The following is a 19,611-nucleotide window of genomic DNA, read 5'->3' on the forward strand; positions in this document are numbered from 1 at the left end:
TTACACATATATTTACGTGCCACTATTAACACTAATATTTAGGATATGTTAAAGTACCACTGCTGCTGCTGCAGAGACAGAACTACACTTCTGATAATGAAGTAGATCAGTTTGAGCTTCACGAGCAGAAATGTTGTGTCGTCCATTTCAAAACAGTCCGGCAATTAATATCACATTACAATGAGCATTATATACTTTATACTATATCACAGGTTTTTTTATATATATTAAACTTTTACATAACAGTTTGTTGGCTTGTTTGTTTTTGACTCCTATAATTCACACTTATTATACATATATATATGACTCTAATTACATCCATGTACACTATCAACACTGACCATTTTAGTGTTAAATAAAACACAAACAAAGTCGAGACAGTTTTTCCCCCCAAAACATTTTTATTGTTGAAGATCACAAACAAATCTCTCGTGTGGGACAGAACAGCATTGGATGAAAATTATACGGAATAAATTAAATGTAACTGAGTCCCAACAGAGTGGAAAAACACGTCGGCCGTGATTTCTACTGTATTTGCAAGCTACATTCACCGTCCTTTACATGCACCCAACGCAGTCTTAGAAAAGGCTTAAATAGAGGAGGAGAAACCCGAGGCGCGACTAAAACAGGACATAAAAACAGCGCATGCACACGCGATGCAACACTTTCCCTTTTAAAACACATTTGGACTTCAAGAAAATCGGCAACGCGTTCGAGCGACAGTAACGAAAGCAGGAGAGTAAAAGCTGAACTGAACCGAGCGTCTCATTGGCCAAACAACATTAGAGCTGAAAACTCAATAGAAATGTAAAAAAAAAAGAAAATAAAAAGAATAAAAGATCCCAAAGGAACAGAACCCACCGGTTAAGTTGACTTCCACATCGTCAGTGTACGAAATCAGTGTTTAAACATTCGACAGTTGAACAGAGCACACATGCAAAAGGACGTCCCACAACCAAAGGAAAACGAAAGAAATTACAATTCAAATGGAACCGTAGTAAACAATGGTAAAAGACTGGGGAAGAAAGCTTCACACGTGTGTTCAGACTGAATGTAAAGGAAATGGACTGGACTGGACTGGACTGGACTGGACCACTGGAGGGTTGTTGTACTAAGTTCAAGCAGAGACGACGTCACGCGTGATATAATCTCATAACTGTGGCCATGTTGGCAGGAAAAGAGCAGATTATAGAGCTGTACGTCGCAGCAGAGATCTGCGTCTGTGGTCACGTGATCGGATTAAAAACCCCCCGACTCTAACCTTCGCCGAGGATTATTTGTCCACCAAACGGAAACAATCGGATCAGATATTTGCCTCAAAGTTACATTCAGGTTACGGTTAGAGAGAGAGAATTCACGTACGCGCGCGATACATCGGGGAAGCTTCTGTGTGATTGTGTCGACTCGACATGAAAAACCCATGAACAGTGAAGTCCGGGGTCAAAGGTCAGGGTAAGTATTCACTACTAAGACTAAAACATGCGTGTGTGTGTGACATCACAGGAAGTGTGTTTTTGTTTCTCTAGAATGTGTCCTCGCAACGTCCTCAGGCCAATCAGTGACGTCACGTTCAGTCCGAGCACAGAGCCTCGAGGCCGCAGCAGAAGCTCGACTCGAGCGTTCACACGTTCCAGCAGATCGTCTTCACTTCACTTTACTTCTTCCACACGCTGTAAAAAACCCATCTGAGCGACAACCATTAAGGACTTTGCACTCGAAAACGACGCGAAGGACAAGGAAAATCGCAACCACAGGAAGTGATGGAGAAACAACAACAACAACAACAACAACAACAACAGTTTCTGTCTGAACCAATGACTGAATGATGATGATGATGATGATGACTTGATTAAAGGATACAGTTCTAAGTAGGAGGGCACACTCACCACCTCTTTGGAGAAGTCCACCCGACACGAGAGCTTTCCCAACTGTTCTTCATAGAGACTCAGTGACTCTGACTGACTGAAGCTGTTGCCCTGAGACGGCAAATAATACAGTTACACAACAACAACAACAACAACAACAACAACAGCACAGCGGGTGACAGTTGATATTAGAAAATGAGAAATCACAGTAGAGTCCTCACAGGTGTAGAGTTCTGTCCACGGTGTGTGTGTGTGTGTGTTCTTGTACTTGCCTCATACTGAGGACCAGTGAGGGTTTTTAACCAACAAAGTGAGGTGTTTCAGTGTGTTCTTGTGTCTCAGTGTGTTCTTGTGTCTCAGTGTGTTCTTGTGTGTCAGTGTGTTCTGGTGTCTCAGTGGGTTCTTGTGTGTTCTTGTGTGTTCTTGTGTCTCAGTGTGTTCTGGTGTCTCAGTGTGTTCTTGTGTGTTCTTGTGTGTTCTTGTGTCTCAGTGTGTTCTGGTGTCTCAGTGTGTTCTTGTGTGTTCTTGTGTGTTCTTGTGTCTCAGTGTGTTCTGGTGTGTTCTTGTGTCTCAGTGTGTTCTTGTGTCTCAGTGTGTTCTGGTGTCTCAGTGGGTTCTTGTGTCTCAGTGTGTTCTTGTGTGTTTTTGTGTCTCAGTGTGTTCTTGTGTCTCAGTGTGTTCTTGTGTGTTCTTGTGTCTCAGTGTGTTCTTGTGTGTTCTTGTGTCTCAGTGTGTTTTTGTGTCTCAGTGTGTTCTTGTGTCTCAGTGTGTTCTTGTGTCTCAGTGTGTTCTTGTGTCTCAGTGTGTTCTTGTGTGTTTTTGTGTCTCAGTGTGTTCTTGTGTCTCAGTGTGTTCTTGTGTGTTTTTGTGTCTCAGTGTGTTCTTGTGTCTCAGTGTGTTCTGGTGTCTCAGTGTGTTCTGGTGTCTCAGTGTGTTCTGGTGTCTCAGTGGGTTCTTGTGTCTCAGTGTGTTCTTGTGTGTTTTTGTGTCTCAGTGTGTTCTTGTGTCTCAGTGTGTTCTTGTGTGTTCTTGTGTCTCAGTGTGTTCTTGTGTGTTCTTGTGTCTCAGTGTGTTCTTGTGTCTCAGTGTGTTCTGGTGTCTCAGTGGGTTCTTGTGTCTCAGTGTGTTCTTGTGTGTTTTTGTGTCTCAGTGTGTTCTTGTGTCTCAGTGTGTTCTTGTGTCTCAGTGTGTTCTTGTGTGTTCTTGTGTCTCAGTGTGTTTTTGTGTCTCAGTGTGTTCTTGTGTCTCAGTGTGTTCTTGTGTCTCAGTGTGTTCTTGTGTCTCAGTGTGTTCTTGTGTGTTTTTGTGTCTCAGTGTGTTCTTGTGTCTCAGTGTGTTCTTGTGTGTTTTTGTGTCTCAGTGTGTTCTTGTGTCTCAGTGTGTTCTGGTGTCTCAGTGTGTTCTGGTGTCTCAGTGTGTTCTTATGTGTTCTTGTGTCTCAGTGTGTTCTTATGTGTTCTTGTGTCTCAGTGTGTTCTTAAGTGTTCTTGTGTGTTGTTGTGTCTCAGTGTGTTCTTGTGTGTTCTTGTGTCTCAGTGTGTTCTTGTGTGTTCTTGTGTCTCAGTGTGTTCTTGTGTGTTCTTGTGTCTCAGTGTGTTCTTGTGTGTTCTTGTGTCTCAGTGTGTTCTTGTGTGTTCTTGTGTCTCAGTGTGTTCTTGTGTGTTGTTGTTTACAAAGTGAGGACATTTTGGCCGCTCCTCACTTTTTTTTTTCAATGAAATCTCTTCCTTAGGTTGTAAATGTGCTATGCTCTGATTTTTGGTACAGTTTGGTACAAATACCCGTTTTCCAGCCCTGGTGTTTCACACACTTTTCACTCTGGGGCTTCTTTTCTAAGCAGCAAAGAGAGTTTAAAACCAGATTTACCTGAGTGAAATATTTCCCAGAGGGGTGCAGGACTTTGATTGACAGGTCTAAGATGAGACGCAGGAACTCCCACGTCGAGTCTAAAAAAAGAGAGGATGACGACGTCTTTATACTGCACATAAACATACTATACTACACATTATATACACATGTGGATACGTGAGTCAAATACACAAACCTTCTTCTGGCTCCGTGGATATTGGAACTGCAGTGAGATCATTAATGACGTAATCAAACATCCGTCCGTCCAGGACGTACTTCTTCAGCACGGGGACACAGTCCTCAATGAGTATCTGCAACAAACAACACAACACATTTATGTATTTATATAATATAATATATCAGAGTATGACATTTACTGCATGTATATAAAAGAGACTTCATACACTTCATACGTTAGTTTATTTATTCTTCATTGTTTTTCAGCGGGATTCACAGAATCATCCTAAATATCACAGTTAGCTCCGCTAAAGATCAGTTAGCTTCACTAAAGATCAGTTAGCTTCACTAAAGATCAGTTAGCTTCACTAAAGATCACAGTTAGCTTCACTAAAGATCAGTTAGCTTCACCGAAGATCACAGTTAGCTTCACTAAAGATCACAGTTAGCTTCACTAAAGATCAGTTAGCTTCACTAAAGATCGCAGTTAGCTTCACTAAAGATCAGTTAGCTTCACTAAAGATCAGTTAGCTTCACTAAAGATCGCAGTTAGCTTCACTAAAGATCACAGCTAGCTTCACTAAAGATCACAGTTAGCTTCACTAAAGATCACAGTTAGCTTCACTAAAGATCACAGTTAGCTTCACTAAAGATCAGTTAGCTTCACTAAAGATCAGTTAGCTTCACTAAAGATCACAGTTAGCTTCACTAAAGATCACAGTTAGCTTCACTAAAGATCACAGTTAGCTTCACTAAAGATCAGTTAGCTTCACTAAAGATCACAGTTAGCTTCACTAAAGATCACAGTTAGCTTCACTAAAGATCAGTTAGCTTCACTAAAGATCAGTTAGCTTCACTAAAGATCAGTTAGCTTCACTAAAGATCACAGGGTGATAACAGTGAGATTATACAGAGATGAAACAGTGATTATAATCCTAACACTCACTTGGTAACAGTCCCCCTTCAGGTTGTCCAGAATATTGCCACATGTTTTCCTCATGTGTGTTTTGCATCCGTCGATCACTTTCTGGTCAATGTTGATATTTCACTAAGGAAGAATTCCGAAGAACGTGAGAAAACAAAGACATGTGAGGACGTGTGTTTTTAAAGGATATCTCCACCATGGTGACCATCTTTGGCTTTAGCTTGACCAGCTCAGCGAGGATGCCTCCATCACCTCCTCCTAAGATCAGCACCTCCTTTCCAGCATAATTCTCTTTTCCACCGCCCATGATGGCTTTGGTGTACGACAAATCACTCTCGGACAGATCTGCACGGGGAAAGATCACAGTTAGCTTCACTAAAGATCGCAGTTAGCTTCACAGTTAGCTTCACTAAAGATCGCAGTTAGCTTCACTAAAGATCGCAGTTAGCTTCACAGTTAGCTTCACTAAAGATCGCAGTTAGCTTCACAGTTAGCTTCACTAGAGATCACAATTAGCTTCACTAAAGATCCCAGTTAGCTTCACTAAGGATCACAGTTAGCGTCACTAAAGATCACAGTTAGCTTCACTAAAGATCGCAGTTAGCGTCACTAAAGATCACAGTTAGCTTCACGAAAGATCGTGGTTAGCTTCACTAAAGATCACAGTTAGCTTCACTTAAGATCACAGTTAACTTCACTAAAGATCGCAGTTAGCTTCACTAAAGACCACAGTTAGCTTCACTAAAGACCACAGTTAGCTTCACTAAAGATCGCAGTTAGCTTCACTAAAGATCGCAGTTATCTTCACTAAAGACCGCAGTTAGCTTCACTAAAGATCGCAGTTAGATTCAATAAAAATCGCAGTTAGCTTCACTAAAGATCATAGTTAACTTCACTAAAGATCATAGTTAACTTCACTGAAGAGCGCAGTTAGCTTCAGTTAGCTCCACTAAAGACCACAGTTAGCTTCACTAAAGACCGCAGTTAGCTTCACTAAAGATCGCAGTTAGCTTCACAGTTAGCTTCACTAGACCACAGTTAGCTTCACTAGACCACAGTTAGCTTCCCTAAAGACCGCAGTTAGCTTCACTAAAAATCGCAGTTAGCTTCACCAAAGATTGCAGTTAGCTTCACTAAAGATCACAGTTAGCGTCACTAAAGATCACAGTTAGCTTCACTAAAGATCACAGTTAGCTTCACTAAAGATCACAGTTAGCGTCACTAAAGATCGCAGTTAGCTTCACTAAAGATCACAGTTAGCGTCACTAAAGATCGCAGTTAGCTTCACTAAAGATCACAGTTTGCTTCACTAAAGATCGCAGTTAGCTTCACCAAAGATCATAGTTAGCTTCAGTTAGCTTCACCAAAGATCATAGTTAGCTTCACTAAGTAAAACACACAATAACACAGATTAAAGCACTGAGACCAGGTTTAAGGAAACACAGTGAGCTGCAGTTGTGCCTAAAAAAAAGCCTCACATTAGCGACATTAGCTGTGGAGGTGGAGCTTTAATGCTTCTATTTAACGTTTGTACAGCCTGTGATTGTTGATCATGTGTTTTTGATGTCACGGCAAAATGAAGTGAATAGATTGTGTGTTTAGAATGAAACAAACAGACAGTGGCTCAGTTGTGTACGATAATGTGATAAATGAACAGTGTTCACAAACACAACCTCTGCTCTTGGAAACGTTGACTCTACGACGTTTTCAACGGAGATGTTTGAACGTTTTTTGAAGGTGGTTTGTTGACATCAATGGATATAAAATGTACTCACTAACATCTCCGTCCAGTAACAGAGTATTCCCAAACTCTTTTGAATGATATATTTTGATGTTTTGGTACGGAGATTCCTCCTCGTACACCACCTGGTCAAAGTCGTACTCCAACAGTCGGCCGTCGACCGAAGGCCAGTATCGGTCGACTTTGGCTCCACGTACGAGGGCTGGGAGTCTGGAGGTCAGAAGAGTCGACAACACAACTCGCATTATTATGACGACAACATGCCCGTCACTCTACGACAACATCGGCAAACGCACAAACCCCAGCGACACTTACCTTTTAATTCTTGTTATATTGTCATTCAAGAGAACTTTCAGTTTCTCTTCCAGTGCATTTAAAAGCTGTGAACACACAGGTGAGGTGGTGAATACTTATACATACACACATTGTTGTTGTTTATTTTAGTTGTATAGAGTTTTCTAAGTGACTTACATTGTCTAGTTGTGCAACGTTGTCCTCGTCATAACACTGCAGGTCAATGGTGATCAGGCCGTGGGAGTGAACTCGCAGAACCACCAGCCTGAGTCAACAGGAACACAGTCATGAATAATAATAACAATCACAAAATCACTATACACATGTAGCAATAATGTCACTAGACACGTTGACATTGTTACATGTGTATAGTGTTGACATCGTTACATGTGTATAGTGTTGACATTATTGTTACATGTGTATAGTGTTGACATTGTTACATGTGTAAAGTGTTGACATTATTGTTACATGTGTATAGTGTTGACATTATTGTTACATGTGTATAGTGTTGACATTGTTACATGTGTATAGTGTTGACATTATTGTTACATGTGTATAGTGTTGTTACATGTGTATAGTGATGACATTGTTACATGTGTATAGTGTTGACATTATTGTTACATGTGTATAGTGTTGTTACATGTGTATAGTGTTGACATTGTTACATGTGTATAGTGTTGTTACATGTGTATAGTGTTGACATTGTTACATGTGTATAGTGTTGTTACATGTGTATAGTGATGACATTGTTACATGTGTATAGTGTTGTTACATGTGTATAGTGATGACATTGTTACATGTGTATAGTGTTGTTACATGTGTATAGTGATGACATTGTTACATGTGTATAGTGTTGTTACATGTGTATAGTGATGACATTGTTACATGTGTATAGTGTTGACATTGTTACATGTGTATAGTGTTGACATTGTTGTTACATGTGTATAGTGTTGACATTATTGTTACATGTGTATAGTGTTGTTACATGTGTATAGTGTTGACATTGTTACATGTGTATAGTGTTGTTACATGTGTATAGTGTTGACATTATTGTTACATGTGTATAGTGTTGTTACATGTGTATAGTGATGACATTGTTACATGTGTATAGTGTTGACATTGTTACATGTGTATAGTGTTGACATTGTTACATGTGTATAGTGTTGACATTGTTACATGTGTATAGTGTTGACATTGTTACATGTGTATAGTGATGACATTGTTACATGTGTATAGTGTTGTTACATGTGTATAGTGATGACATTGTTACATGTGTATAGTGTTGACATTGTTACATGTGTATAGTGTTGACATTGTTGTTACATGTGTATAGTGTTGACATTATTGTTACATGTGTATAGTGTTGTTACATGTGTATAGTGTTGACATTGTTACATGTGTATAGTGTTGTTACATGTGTATAGTGTTGACATTATTGTTACATGTGTATAGTGATGACATTGTTACATGTGTATAGTGTTGACATTATTGTTACATGTGTATAGTGTTGACATTGTTACATGTGTATAGTGTTGACATCGTTACATGTGTATAGTATTGACATCGTTACATAGTGTTGCAGATACAAAGTCTCTCACACAGCCTCTCATGGTCCTGGATCAGTTCTCATCATTTGAACGTATTTCTTTAACCTGTTGTGTATTTAGCGTATTTATTTTTAAGCTCTCCACACTTAAGCACAACTACTCTCCTCTTACCCAACACAAATCCAGTCATGAAGCAAACACAAGAATACAACTGTTGACATAGCAACGGCTTTTATACTATGGCAACAAGAACGTGCGAAGAACATGCACCAAACAAGTGAAGGCCACGCCCTCATTATATATTATTACTGTTTTTATGGATTTGATCAACTCAGTGCTCTCCATACTGACTTTTATTAGACTTCTGTCAAAATGGAACATGGAATAAAGTAAATACAAAACAAAGGGTGACAAATGTTCTTACCGTCCATTCTTGCCTACAAAAGTAGCGAGGTATCCATGTCCATTGGTGTCATGGACAGTTTCTGTCATTTCCTGCTCATGAAATATGGACAGAAGTCCAGGAACTGTTGAGGCAGAGTCAACTGATAAAAACACAGAGAACACAAGAGTAAAAATATGACGATGAAAACACACACACAACGGATGATCTTCTCAAAGTCCTGTTCAATAAACTCATGGTTTTAAAACCATGAAGAGGCTCAAACTGAACGTTCACACACTCTGATCACATCCACACGTTCACCAACAACAGCTGGAACAGATGTTTCATTGGCCTTTAATTTGCAGATATTAAATATTGCAGATTATTGCGGAATAAAAATGTCTTTGCTGCCGATAAAGACTTCTTCCAACACAGTTACGTGGTTTCTCAAACTTTCAATCAGGACATTTTATTACTGTACTTAATGTGTGAAATGTCCAGTTTTTCAGGTGCATTTAAAAAGTGGTCATTCTGGGCGGATTTCGACGCTCAGACCTGGCAACCCTGAGCAGTGTGTAACTGACACTGAAGAGTAAATGTGTGACTTTACACACACACACACACACACACACACACACACACACACACACACACACACACACCCACACACTCGTGTAAAAGACATTCAAATTAAACACAAAGACCCCTTTAAAGCCCACGTTGTCCAAAAACACATGGACGTGTGCGGCGTGAGCCAGAGCTTCACCGGAACCAGGAACCGAACTCTTTTCAAGGGCAATGACAGACTAGCCTGATGCTATTAGCATGCTAGCCAGCTAACTAGCATGCAGCCCCCATGCAGGCGGCTGCACACCGGGGGAACAGTCAGTGTTCACCGGTCACACGGGCAGCCGCACGCCGCTCTCAGGCAGCCGCACGCCGGACACAGGCCGCTGCGCACGCCGCCGTCGGGACACCGGTGACCCCGCCGCGGTGCTGTGGGTCTTACCTGCCGCAGAGAGGCTGAAGTCGAGGGTGTAATGTCGCAGTGCCATCGTGTCTATGTGCAACCGTCATCCATGCCTGGAAAGACAGGCTGCTTTTATTTATTTGCACAGAGGCAGCGAGAGGGAGGGAGAGAGGCGGGGAGGCTGAGAGGGAGGCGGGGAGGGCTCGACTCGACTCGACTCGACTCGGCTCGTTCCTGCTCTTCACACTTCCTCTTTGCCCCTGAGGGGGGCGGGGCTTCAGTTTCAGTGCACGCCTCTCTTATCTGCACGGACTGAACGCTGCTCTTTAATTCCTTTGGTTCACTCACTTCTATTTTTCGGAACCAGAACCAAAAATATACATCCAACACATTAAAAAACATAACAATGAACAAAAGAACGGAGAGCACCGTTTTCATCAATGGCTCAATGACTGAGCTCTTCAGGATCAAGTGGTTTCACAAAGACCAGGATGAGCAGACATGGATTCATCAAGTCAGGTTCAACTAATCCTGGATCAGTGCACACACTTTTTTTTTTTTTTTTCTGTGGTGTGTATAAATATAACATTTCTGTGTAATTATTGTAATCGATGATCACAAATGTTACACAGAGTGTAAAGTTAGAGTGAACAGAGTGTAAAGTAAGAGTGAACAGAGTGTAGAGTAAGAGTGAACAAAGTGTAGAGTTAGAGTGAACAGAATGTAGAGTAAGAGTGAACAGAAGTTGTGTTACTGTGAGGAATGTGAAACAGCTGTTGGTGAAACATTTGTTTTTAAAAACTAAACCCACCACAGTCAAAAGCATCAAAATCAGAGTGAGCCACATCAAAGTCAAAGGTGTTATAATGAGGGGAGTCGAGTGCAGCGCCGCCACTGTGGTACGTTCCAGCCCCTCCCACTTCAGAGAACTCCGCGTTGACTGACAGGTGGGGGGCCTCGGCCTCCAGGTGAGAGGGAACACCTGGGCTCAGGTAACCCAGAGCAGAGGAGGCAGCAGCTGCTCCCATCAGCACATAGACGGCCTTCACTGCCTCAGGGTTACTGGTGTTTCCATGACGCAGACACGTCAGCGACTGTGGACGACCTTTAGCAAACACTCCCTGAGGAGGAGAACGACTCTCTCCTGGTTCAACAACAACACAAGACACAACAAGCATCGTTTGACATCGTGTTCTTGTTACGATCCGAAAACAATGCACTTTACAATGGACATAATTCACTCAACTAATTATATACAAAGAGTCACAGCAGTGATAACATCAGCTCAGGGCTAAAACTAAACTGACCTTTCTGGTTTGGTGAGTGTGTGTCACCAACAGGTTTGTCCGTCATCTGCTCAGGAACCAGGTCACAGAGAGTCACAGAGAGTCCTGGTCCTGGTCCTGGTCCTGGTCCTGGTCCTGGTCCAACCTGATGTCTTTGACAAGGCCTCAGAGAGGAGGAGAGACTCTGTCGAGAAGAAACAAAACTCTATTATCTTTAATATAAAGAAAGAAAAGAGAATAGAGTCACGATGTTTCACTGGATCTCACCTGTTTGACTGTTTTCAGCACATTCAGCCACTGACTGAAAAGTGACAACAAAGATATTCACTCATTATTCCTATTGTTCTACAATTCACACGTTCACTTTTCTTTCTTTAATCTTACAAATCGAGTGAATTCCTTTTTGCATCAAGGTCGCCCCCTGGTGGCTAATGATCACTTCTGTCCAGACCTGTGGTAAATTACCCAGAATCCCTTACTGTGGGCTTGTGTGGGCCTTTTCTACAGCGCCATTTGGAAAGCGATGAATTCGAAAACATTAAAAATGCAAAATTACAAATAAAATAATTGACATTTTGTCTGGTTATAAAGGATAAGAAAGCATGCAAAGTGTATTATGTATGTAGATCATATATGTAAAACTGAAATTAGGAAAAAAAACATGTTTTTCAATGACACTGTAACATGTTTAAACTCGGGCTGGACCATTATGGCAAAGATATTAGTCACAATTATTTTTGACTGATCATGATTAATAGACACGATATTCAGAGTATTTATTGAACCACCAAAACTCAACTTTAAATATAATTTAAAAGAACAGCCAGAAATTACGGAGCCCCCGAAGTGACATGAAAAAAAAGTAAGAGTGTAAAGTAAGAGTGAACGGAGTGTAAAGTAAGAGTGAACAGTGTGAACAGAGTGTAAAGTAAGAGTGAACAGTGTGAACAGAGTGTAAAGTAAGAGTGAACAGAGTGTAAAGTAAAAGTGAACGGAGTGTAAAGTAAGAGTGAACAGTGTGAACAGAGTGTAAAGTAAGAGTGAACAGAGTGTAAAGTAAGAGTGAACAGTGTGAACAGAGTGTAAAGTAAGAGTGAACAGAGTGTAAAGTAAGAGTGAACGGAGTGTAAAGTAAGAGTGAACAGTGTGAACAGAGTGTAAAGTAAGAGTGAACAGAGTGTGAAGTAAGAGTAAACAGTGTAAAGTAAGAGTGAACAGAGTGTAAAGTACGAGTGAACGGAGTGTAAAGTACAAGTGAACAGAGTGTAAAGTAAGAGTGAACAGAGTGTAAAGTACGAGTGAACGGAGTGTAAAGTACAAGTGAACAGAGTGTAAAGTACGAGTGAACGGAGTGTAAAGTAAGAGTGAACAGAGTGTAAAGTAAGAGTGAACAGAGTGTAAAGTACGAGTGAACGGAGTGTAAAGTAAGAGTGAACAGAGTGTAAAGTACAAGTGAACAGAGTGTTAAGTACGAGTGAACAGAGTGTAAGGTAAGAGTGAACAGAGTGTAAAGTAAGAGTGAACAGAGTGTAAAGTACGAGTGAACGGAGTGTAAAGTACGAGTGAACGGAGTGTAAAGTACGAGTGAACGGAGTGTAAAGTACGAGTGAACGGAGTGTAAAGTACGAGTGAACGGAGTGTAAAGTAAGAGTGAACAGAGTGTAAAGTACGAGTGAACAGAGTGTAAAGTAAGAGTGAACAGAGTGTAAAGTAAGAGTGAACAGTGTGTAAAGTACGAGTGAACAGAGTGTAAAGTTAGAGTGAACAGAGTGTAAAGTACGAGTGAACAGAGTGTAAAGTAAGAGTGAACAGAGTGTAAAGTACGAGTGAACAGAGTGTAAAGTAAGAGTTTCCAAAAAAATATGTAATTTTTTTTTTTTGAAAATAATCTTTTTTTCCATCATTTTTTGGAAACTCGAGATCTCGACCTTCCCCCAAAAAATATGATTTTTTTTCATTCAAATATATGAAATTTTTTTAAATTTTTTCCCCTCACACCGCCGCGCCATGCGGCGCATTCTTTGTTTTTTCCTGGATTCCTGGATTATAATGTTTTTATGATCGTGAGAAGCCAAAAATCAAAATCATGAATAAGATTCCATTAATGGTCCAGCCCCAGTTTAGACCCCCCCCCCCTCAAATGTTGCCTTTGAGGCTTTCAGGGGTTTCTGGAGTGTTAATCATTGTATTGTGTTTCGCACACTGGAGCTTTAATCCCCGGACTCTGATCCAGTCGAACAAAGTGTCCACACCTGCACTCTGCGGCGCTCTCAGTCAGCAGCAGCAGGTATTTATTCTGACGGAGGATCAGAGCGAAGCAGCCCTCCCTGCATCCGTCAGAGGGTAATCTGGGCAGGTCCAGGATCTCCTTTCCGTCCACAATGGCCTCGCAGCTTCTGTGCAGGAGAACCATCTGGTCGGGAGGAGACGACGCGTCGCGGCTCACGAGGACGCTTCCTTTAGCCGTGAGCAGAAGAAACCTCCTCTTCCACTGTTTGAAAATGAAGCCACCTGGTGAGAAAAGAGTTAGTTTTTAGCCACAGCAGGCTGTGATTAAAGCATCCCGTCATCCCCTCAGATTACACACTGTCAGTGTGGTTGGATGTGACGCTGGAGCAGAAGCTCTGGACAAACATTTTAACGTGAAATAAACCACACGTTTCACAATAACAAGGAGCGAGCGATCGTCCGTGAAACGTCGTCACCACAGCGTTCGTGACAAAGAAGAGGATCCTCTCACCGTAAACCCTGAGCGTTCCTCTGTGGATCTCTGACTCGTCCATGTTCACTCACCAGGAGACAAAGTCACAGCATCACAGAGACGTTTTCAGGAAGGAAAACCACGTGTTAGAGCTCAGCGTTAATCCTCATTCAGGGAGCAGCTTTACAGACTCTGATGATGATGATGAGGATGATGTGAAAAACGTTAAAGGTCAAGTGTGTGCACAACGTCACACACACTTGACCTTTATCTACACACGGACATTTCTGCGTGAAAAAGTCTGAATTATTACAACGACGTTTATTCTTGAACAGAATTCAAACAACAATAAATAAAGTATGAAGGAAGGAAAGAAAGAAAACACTCCGTGAGAAATAAACAGTGAAAATGACATTTGAATGTAAATGTTGTTCATAAACAGAGAGAAAAACGTTTATGTCTATTATTAAATGATGGAGAGCAAAACAACACAATCTTCTTTCACTGGTATTTTCTGTGGAGGTTCCAAAAACATCTGGTCATGTCTTTGATTGTGTACTTGTACTTGTACTTGTACTACTACTTGTACTTTTGTCAGGAATGAAGACAAACTTCTTCTTCTTCTTCTTCGGGCTCGGAAACAAACTTGTTGACTAAGAAAGTTGATCTTCGTATTGTTTTCTGAAGCAGTCTCCAGCAGGAAAGAAGTCCCAGCAACGTTCCTGGTACATTTTCCACACGTACGACTCCTGAGAGACAGGATGTAACAACAGTGAGGACACGAGGACACGAGGAGACGAGGACACGAGACAAGACGCTGACACCAGTGACATAAATCCAAATATATGACCCTCACTCACCTGTCCAGTGTGCTCCGTCTCATCTTTGTTGATTAGGTACATTAAGAAGAACCTGGAAAGGACTTGCATGTTATTATTTTTGCATTTGGGTTAGGGTTATTGTTAGGGTTAGCCTAAGCCTAAGCCTAAGCCTGAGCCTAAGCCTGAGATATCACATGACTCACATGTAATTGGCCAGATTGTGCTCATCAAAAGTGTGCGTCTCAAAGCCGTGAGGTGTCGTATCAAAGTAGTCACTTCCGATGCCACAGATGAAGCACTTTGTCTGCATGGACACCAAAGGTGACAGATGAAGCCATGTTGATATAATGTGATATAATGTGATGTAATGTAATATGTGATATAATGTGATGTAATGTAATATAATGTGATGTAATGTAATATGTGATATAATGTGATGTAATATGTGATATAATGTGATGTAATGTGATATGTGATATAATGTAATATGTGATGTGATATAATATGATGTAATGTGATATAATGTGATGTGATATAATATGATGTGATGTAATGTGATATAATATAATGTGATGTGATATAATATGATGTGATGTAATGTGATATAATGTAATGTGATGTGATGTAATATAATGTGATGTAATGTAATATAATGTGATGTAATATGTGATGTAATGTGATGTGATATAATATAATGTGATGTAATGTGATGTAATGCAATGTAATAATATAATGTGATGTAATGTGATATAATGTGATGTAATGTAATGTGATGTGATGTAATGTAATATGATGTGATGTAATGCAATGTGATATAATGTAATATGATGTAATGCAATGTGATACAATATAATGTGATGTAATGTGATATAATATAATATGATGTAATGTGATGTAATGCAATGTGATATAATGTGATATAATATAATGTGATGTGATATAATGTGATGTAATGTAATATGATGTGATGTAATGCAATGTGATATAATATAATGTGATGTAATGCAATGTAATAATATAATGTGATGTAATGTGATATAATGTAATGTGATGTAATGTAATATAATGTGATGTGATCTAATATGATGTAATATGATATAATGTGATGTAATATAATGTGATGTGATATAATATGATGTGATATAATATAATGTGATGTAATATAATGTGATGTAGTGTGATGTGATATGTGATATAATATAATGTGATGTAATGTGATGTGATATAATATATGATGTAATGTGATATAATGTGATGTAATATAATATAATGTGATGTGATATAATATGTGATGTAATGTGATGTGATATAATTTGATATAATGTAATGTGATATAATGTGATATAATGTAATGTGATGTGATGTGATGTTTGTCAGTGTAATTTCCAAGTCTTCTTGTACCTCCATGTCCTCCTTGACCTGCTCCTGTTGGTCTCTGAGTTCTCCAAAGGCGTCAATGATCAGACCTTCAGGATGTAGACGTTATAGTTTGAGATGTCTTTGTTAGTACTATGGAAGCCTGAGAGGATTCATTATTTAAGTGTAAACATGTGAAAAGTTGAGTTTAACCACACACACATATATATATATATGTACAGTATATATAGTGTGTAAGCATGTGATGAAACAACATTCATTTGGATAGAAGTGTTATTTAAATGAGCCAAAGCTTTAGAAAAGATAATAAAAAGAACAGTTGCATGTTTGACAAAGGCAGGCCTTTCACTGGAGACTTATTATTGTACTTAAGTCATTATTTGAGTTCATCCTCGATATGTTTGTCTTTGCATCACTGACCTGAGAGTCGACATGAAGGTCTTTACCTTGAATGATAGCCAGCAGAATGACGATGACAAAGAAGAAGAAGGTGATATCAAAGACCACTCTGTAAAGCTCATATTCATCTCCAGCAGGATCCTCGATCTCATCTCCAATTCCTCCACCAGCACGGACTCCCACGTACATGTGGAACAGGTAACACTGTGAAGTAAAGCTCATTTACAAAGTGCTGCAGACTTCAGTGTAGAGTAGCGTGTTCTGATGTGACTTTAAAGTGACCTACAGTCATCATGTCATCACATTTCATGTCGGGCTCATCCCCGTCCTCACTCTTGTTGTAAAACTTGCGGAAGAAATTGAAGGCGACGACCGTGTAAAGGTAAACGACCACGGCCAACAATCCCACTGTCATCATGAGCTGTGAGGCACAGACACGTTAGTACAGGTAAACAACAACAATCCCACTGTCATCATGAGCTGTGAGGCACAGACACGTTAGTACAGGTAAACAACAACAACCACTGTCATCATGAGCTGTGAGGCACAGACACATTAGTACAGGGGTCTGTTTCACAAAGCAGGTTTATTGAAAACTCTGAGTCTGTTAACCCTGAAATGAGGGAAACTGAGTTTTCAGTTAGAGGTAGGTAGAGGGAGGTAAGTCAAACCAGAGAAAATCAATTTTTTTTCAGAGTAGATCAACTCAGAGTTCAGGGTTAGACTCAGAGTTTGTTGAACCTGCTTTGTGAAACAGACCCCTGGTTTGCTCATAGCCAGGTTATTGATACAGATGTATTGAATGATGTTGTATAACATCATGTTATGTTTGGTCTTATAAAGCAGCCATTCTCAACCTTGGGGTCCCGTCCCCAAATTGGGTCGCGAGATGCTTTCTGGGGGTCACCAAATCATTTTGGAAAAATATATATATAAAAAAAAAAGGACTTTTTTTTAATATATTATTCCAAAATGATTTGGCGTCCCCCAGAAATCATAGAAGAAAAAAAAAAAAAAAAAAAAAAAAATTGCTTAAAAAAAATGTAAAAAAAATATTAAATTTTTTTTTTTAATTTTTTAATTTTTTAATTTTTTAATTTTTTGATTTTTTAATTTTTTTCCAAAATGATTCGGAAATCATAGAAAAAAAAATTATATATATTTTTTTTAAATCAAAATTAAACCGAGCGGTTTTCCAAAATGATTTGTCGACCCCCAGGGTTGCATGTGTGTGTGTGTTTGATTGAATGAGTCCTGGGGAGTGTTGAAGTCTGTTCTGTCGTCTACATTACAAGTTATATTAGGTGGAGACTATTTTCACTACCATGTGCTTTTGACAGTGATCCCGTGGATGAAGGTGCAGCATTACTGCGCTACTTTTCTTTTTGAGCGGTACAGTTTCACGTCACAGTTCATCATTTACATTCACAACCTAATCAGTCCTTACATTTCAACATTAACAACCAGAGTCATGCTCTCTCATCATGAGCTGTGAGGTACAGACACATTAGTACAGGTAAACAACAACCACTGTGAGGCACAGACACATTAGTACAGGTAAACAACAACAACCACTGTCATCATGAGCTGTGAGGCACAGACACATTAGTACAGGTAAACAACAACCACTGTGAGGCACAGACGTGTCAGTACAGGTAAACAACAACAACCACTGTGAGGCACAGACGTGTCAGTACAGGTAAACAACAACAACCACTGTGAGGCACAGACGTGTCAGTACAGGTGAAGGACCTGATGAATGACTCGGTCCACACTCACCTGTTTGCCGTTGTGTGTGACTGAGGACAGGATGGTGCGCAGAGTCTTCACTCCCATCGCGATGTCCAGCAGGTGACAGGCGAAGAAGAAGTTGTTGTAATGTCCGAGCAGAGACATGATCAGGTACCAGCAGAGATAAAGGAAAGTCTGCAGAGAGAAAACAAAACACCCTTTACTTTAGACTGATGTCATCACTAAATGATGTCCTCTGTGAGTTCTCATGATCTCTGTTGTGATCTAAGAAGCTTTGACAAACACTGTGTGAGAACGTCAGAATAAGGCTTTGCTTACACCGTCTGTGAACACCACACCAAACTTCCAGATCTGGTACTTGATGTCAATGGAGGTGGCCCTGATGAAGCGACAGACTGTCAGTTATAGGTTCTGGTTCTTCGATCAGAGCAGATCTACGTGGTACCGTCGTACGTACCATGCAAACACCGAGTTGTCCGGCTCTTCCTGTTTCTTCTCATGTTGTTGACTCACATCCAGAGACGCCAAGTCGACGCCGAGCAGTTCAGCGATTCTTTCTCTGCCGTAAATGTCTCCATACTTATCCAGAACCTGGACACAAGCGGAACAACATCACACACAAACGAGCTCAACATTTTAAAAAAAACAACCGTTCAAATCGACGGCAACTCTCTCACCTTTCGTTTGACAAATTTATCCCAATAATTGTTTGGGAAAGAGCTGCGAGAAAAAGAGACAAAAAGTATGAATGAATTGAAGAAAGACAATCTTTAGGGTCCAGAGAGTTTTTCCACGTACGGCGTGTTCAGGACCAGTCGATCCCACTGGCCTTTAATGTCGTCGTCCTCCGGCTGCTCGCTGATGTACATGCCGTCAAACTCCAGCTTTCTCGCCAGCTCTTTCTCCCGTTTAAAGATCACAAGTGGAATCTGAGGACAGACGTTTGTGTTTCACTACGTTTGTGGAGGTTTTTCACGATAAAAGTTTGCTTCGTGTAAAAATGTTAAAAAAACGTTTCTACCTTGAGACAGTTGTAGCCGATAATGCAGATGAACGAGATGACCGTGTGCAGGATGGCGACGAAGGCCAGCGTGGGCTGCATGTAGCCCGTGCTCTCTTCTAAATAGAAATACACTGCCACGTCTTCATCGTCCTCATCTCCACCCTCATCCATTCCAGATGCCTCAAATTCTTCTCCTGAACCTTCAAACGACCCAGAGCCTTCAAACAGCCCACTTCCCTCCGACAGTCCAGACCCTTCCAGTTCCTCAGCATCGGGCGGCGTCTCAGACACCTGAAGAGAAACAGAGTCTTCAGACTGGCACGGGAGAACTTTGTGTTTCTGGACTTCATCGCGACTCCGTTTCAAAATCACCTTGTAGAAGAGCAGAATGAAGTTCAGGGCAAACGCAAGGAAGAGAGCCAAGAACCTCAGGTTGTAGAAGTTTCTGGAGAGGTAGTTCTACGAGGCAGAAATGGATATGAATGATTAGGATTGAATCGTATATATATATATATATATA

The 19,611-nt window shown here is 40.4% G+C and overlaps 2 protein-coding genes across 6 annotated transcripts in view; both read right to left on the bottom strand.

Moving 5' to 3' along the window:
• Window positions 1–442: 442 nt before the first annotated feature.
• On the bottom strand, window positions 443–9,917 carry sms (spermine synthase). Its single transcript, XM_083910484.1, has 11 exons — window positions 9,792–9,917; window positions 8,822–8,942; window positions 7,028–7,115; window positions 6,872–6,936; window positions 6,591–6,766; window positions 5,012–5,160; window positions 4,837–4,932; window positions 3,910–4,024; window positions 3,732–3,811; window positions 1,861–1,976; window positions 443–1,685 (listed from the first exon to the last, which is right to left on the bottom strand). The coding sequence occupies exons 1-11, from the start codon at window positions 9,835–9,837 to the stop codon at window positions 1,655–1,657; spliced, it is 1,083 nt and encodes a 360-aa protein (XP_083766610.1). The 5' UTR covers window positions 9,838–9,917; the 3' UTR covers window positions 443–1,654.
• A 4,146-nt stretch (window positions 9,918–14,063) lies between these two features.
• The window catches only part of LOC310944761 (ryanodine receptor 1-like), a gene marked incomplete at its 3' end in the record, with an annotated part of 44,752 nt that continues 39,204 nt past the window's right edge, over window positions 14,064–19,611 (bottom strand). For 2 of the 5 annotated variants that reach the window (XM_083910574.1, XM_083910573.1), the window contains 13 exons: window positions 19,464–19,550; window positions 19,110–19,382; window positions 18,887–19,017; window positions 18,766–18,808; window positions 18,546–18,679; window positions 18,407–18,467; window positions 18,116–18,262; window positions 16,623–16,757; window positions 16,384–16,540; window positions 15,962–16,026; window positions 14,764–14,864; window positions 14,600–14,651; window positions 14,064–14,488 (listed from right to left, as the gene is read on the bottom strand). In XM_083910574.1, coding sequence (XP_083766700.1) covers window positions 14,393–14,488; window positions 14,600–14,651; window positions 14,764–14,864; window positions 15,962–16,026; window positions 16,384–16,540; window positions 16,623–16,757; window positions 18,116–18,262; window positions 18,407–18,467; window positions 18,546–18,679; window positions 18,766–18,808; window positions 18,887–19,017; window positions 19,110–19,382; window positions 19,464–19,550 — 1,482 coding nt within the window. Of the gene's footprint in view, window positions 14,489–14,599; window positions 14,652–14,763; window positions 14,865–15,961; window positions 16,027–16,383; window positions 16,541–16,622; window positions 16,758–18,115; window positions 18,263–18,406; window positions 18,468–18,545; window positions 18,680–18,765; window positions 18,809–18,886; window positions 19,018–19,109; window positions 19,551–19,611 lie in introns of all 5 variants that reach the window. The other 3 variants (XM_083910572.1, XM_083910571.1, XM_083910575.1) reach the window with 2 other exon arrangements.

This window comes from Microchirus variegatus, assembly GCF_963457635.1.
Source record: "Microchirus variegatus genome assembly, chromosome: 2".
NCBI lineage: Eukaryota > Metazoa > Chordata > Actinopteri > Pleuronectiformes > Soleidae > Microchirus > Microchirus variegatus.